Here is a 3,562-nt window from a genome sequence, read left to right as displayed (position 1 = left end):
TCGACTTCAGTATTAGGAGCTATAGAAAATACAAAAATTTTCTCATTTGGGACAAAAAGTTTGTGTCTGATCGTGTCTCCACAACAAAATATGTTCTGTGAACAGTCTATACATTACTGTCATTGGATCCTGTATAATGAATTTAGGCCAATACTCATACATTTTCAAAGTATACATAGCATACATATCAAAGGCTATTTGATGATGATTTGTTTTGTTTAAAAAAAAAGTGGTGGGACCCACATGATTCCTCACTCATTTCCTCCCTATGTATACTATCTAAGTGTTAAATATGTATGGGAGTATTGACCTAAATTTAACTGCTGTTACATGTGAAATTTTATAATCTGCAAAATCCTTCCTTGGTTGATTTTGTTTCATTTATTGACCCTTATAACTTACAATATGGTATGTGGCTTATATGATTTTGTAGGGTGTAAGAAGAGAAGTTGGAATTCATGCAAGGACACTTAACAGACTACTGCGCTACATTCACATTAACAACTCTATACGTTCCAAAGATAATAATGATGGTTTAATCAACTTCAAACCAGGTTTTGAACAGCCCATTTTATCCCAAGAAGCCACTTCCTTCGACTCAGAACAGAGAAATAATAATAATAATAATAATAATCTAAGCCTATTAGTTAAGCAAGGAAGCAAAACAAGGCAAACTGAAGGTGAGAAACTATCCTCAACAGAAACAGAAGAAATCAGAAAGTTGTTGGTTTCTGATGGCTTATTCCCATTGAAAGAATCCGTTGGCCATACTGAGGTTGAAGTCATAGCTGGTGCATTGCTAGGGATTATAGTTGGTTTGGCTGTTTATAATTTCATGTAAATTATTGATATTTTCTGAAATATATTGCATATATGTTATATTATGTTACATCAAATAGATTAAATTGAAATTGAAAAATCAGAATGACTTTGATAGATGAGTCAGCCTTTTGAAGTTTTTATTTAGAGCATATTTGGTTTGGTCCCAAAATTACGGGTCAAGAACTATTTTAGTTTTCAATATTTTTGTTGAAAGGAAAAATCTTTCAACGTGTTTTTTAAATTGTCTTTAATGTTATAATAAATTTTTAGAATAATGCTTCTATTAACAAATGTTAATTTTTAGATGAATTTATCTATGATGAAAATAATAATAACCTAATTAAAAAAATTCACTCCACCCTAGCACCCAGCTTCACCCCATCTCATCCCCCATCCAACCCCCACCACCGTATTTCATCCCCGTCCAACCTCCACCACCATTTTTTATTGGCGAAACTTTCTTTATCCATTATTTAATTTCTTTAGTTGTAATTGTTTCTTCAATTACTTTATTGAAGTTGATCTATTTAAAATAAGTTGAAAATATTTGAGACACTAGTTCTAAATAAAAAACAAAAGTTTAGAGTTGTGCTTATTTTTCATTGTACTTGATACAATAGTTATGATGTTGGTCTAAAAACACCTTGGTTTGGGCTCTCTTGACTAAACTCAATGAAAAACAAGTGTTATCAATCCTCTGAGAAATTAGAATGATAGAGTCATTTTGTTTTGTTGATGACCACACATTGGTTAGCGTAAAAAAGAATTCTATAACTTTGATAATAACATTGACTAATCCTTATTAGTCTGTGAATTAAATCATTCACTAAAAGCACATTGGAGATAAGGCAAAAATTATTCTTACCCACATTACCAATACTAGAAATTTTTGTTTGGGTTTTGTTGGAAAACTTCACCAAGCCACTGTTTTTCGGTCTGAGATAAATAAAATACTTCTTTTCTCTAGTCATGTGCCTCAAATATTTCCTATCCATGAACCACTTTTGCCTTTTGGATGTTTGAGACTTTAGACGCTGTTGCATTTTGAGTAATCTCAGAGAAAAACTTATGAAAAGTCATCCCAAGATAAAAGAAAAAGATTCCACATGTGATCATTGTGAAAAGAATAAAAAGACCAAGATCTCTTTTAAGAGTATTAATGCTGTGAATACTTCTAGGCTATTGAGCTATTCATCTTGATGTATTCGGTCCTACCTGAACAACAAATCTAAATGGTAGAAGATATGCCTTTGTAATTAATTTTTATTATTCTAGATTTACATGGGTTATTTTCTTAGTTCATAAAGATGAGACTTTTGAAAAATTTGTTCAATTTGCTAAGAAAGCCTATAATGACCAAGTGCTTACAATCTCTGCCATTAGATTTGATCATGGTGGTAAGTTTGTAAACTCGAATTTTGAAAAAACTTTGTAAATAACTTGGCATTATATATGTAAGCATCTCTATTCTCAAAATTTCTCAACAAAATATGATAGTCAAAAGGAAAGAAGTTTACAAGAAATAACAAGAACAATGCTTTTAGGATCTGATTTTCCAAAAACATTCTAAGGGTGAGGCAGTAAATACAACTTGCCATATTCAAATAGAGTCTTTATAAGACCTACCCTCAAACTTAAACCCAACATTTCTTCTTTCTATGTATTCGGATAACGTTTTATCATTAACAAAGGGGACAAGCTCACAAGGTTTGATTCCAAATTCGACAAGATGTTCTTAGGTTATTCACAGGTTTGCAAGGTATACGGAGTATACAATGAGAAAACTTTGTACATAGAAGAGACGATACATCCGAAGTTCAATGAGCTCAAAAAGGACCTTAAAAATAATTTGAGTGAGATTAAAGATGAACTAAACAATGTAAGAAATTTAGAACCATTGCGGCTCCATTATCTAGATTCTACATTGACAAACCTTAGAAGGACTCTTCACCTCAAAATCTTACAAGCTCTTCAACTCAAGTAACTGAGAAAGGAAAAAAAAAGAGAAAATAAAAGAACTTGAGAGACCTAGAACTATAAAGATGTGCTAGATTTCAAAGCTATGTAAAGGAATTTACTCCTTGGAGAGACATATGAAGGAGTTCAAACTAGATCCTCCTTTAAAAACATGTTTCTAAAGCTCTCAAGGAACCATATTGGATTATAGTGATGGAAGAAAAGCTTGAACAGTTTGAGAAAAATCAAGTTTGACACCTAGTTCGTAGACCCAAAGAAAAATTTGCATTGGAATTAAGTAGAAGTTCAAGAACAAGCTTAATGAAGCCGAGAAGATTGTCAAAATAGGCAAGATTAGTAGTCAAAGGCTATGATCCAAAATAAGGGGTCAATTATGCGAAGCCGACCCTCTTAAGTAACTTCATATTTAAAGCCAGGAAGTCTCCAAATCATGTGCTAAAACTGATAAAAGTACTAAATAGTCTCATACAAGTTCTAAGAGCTTGGTATGATTGTCTGAGTTCCTTCTAAACTTAGAACGACTTAGAGAGAGGCATTCATGACACAATTTTATTCACTATTTTTAAAGATAATGAACCTCTAGTTGTCTTGATCTACATCGATGGCATCATCTTTTGAGTAACTCAGAATTAATTATGCAAACACTGTGTTGATTCATGAAAAGTGAATTTGAGCTAAACATGATGGGAGAATTGAAATTCTCTCTTGGCCTTCAGTTTAAACAAACTAAGAAAGGAATATACACTTATCAATAGAAGTACTG

General features: G+C 32.1%; 1 protein-coding gene across 1 annotated transcript in view; it reads left to right on the top strand.

The window, feature by feature from the left end:
- LOC107614460 overlaps window positions 1-938 on the top strand; it is a 4,717-nt gene extending 3,779 nt beyond the window's left edge. The window contains exon 6 of the mRNA XM_016316661.2: window positions 434-938. Within this exon, the coding sequence (XP_016172147.1) occupies window positions 434-841 (408 nt within the window). The 3' untranslated portion in view covers window positions 842-938. The remainder of the gene's footprint in view (window positions 1-433) is intronic.

The sequence above is a fragment of the Arachis ipaensis genome, chromosome B08 (genome assembly GCF_000816755.2).
Source record: "Arachis ipaensis cultivar K30076 chromosome B08, Araip1.1, whole genome shotgun sequence".
In the NCBI taxonomy this organism is placed as follows: Eukaryota; Viridiplantae; Streptophyta; class Magnoliopsida; order Fabales; family Fabaceae; genus Arachis; species Arachis ipaensis.
Note: the sequence above shows the minus strand (reverse complement) of the source record. Positions and strands in the feature narration are given on the sequence as shown.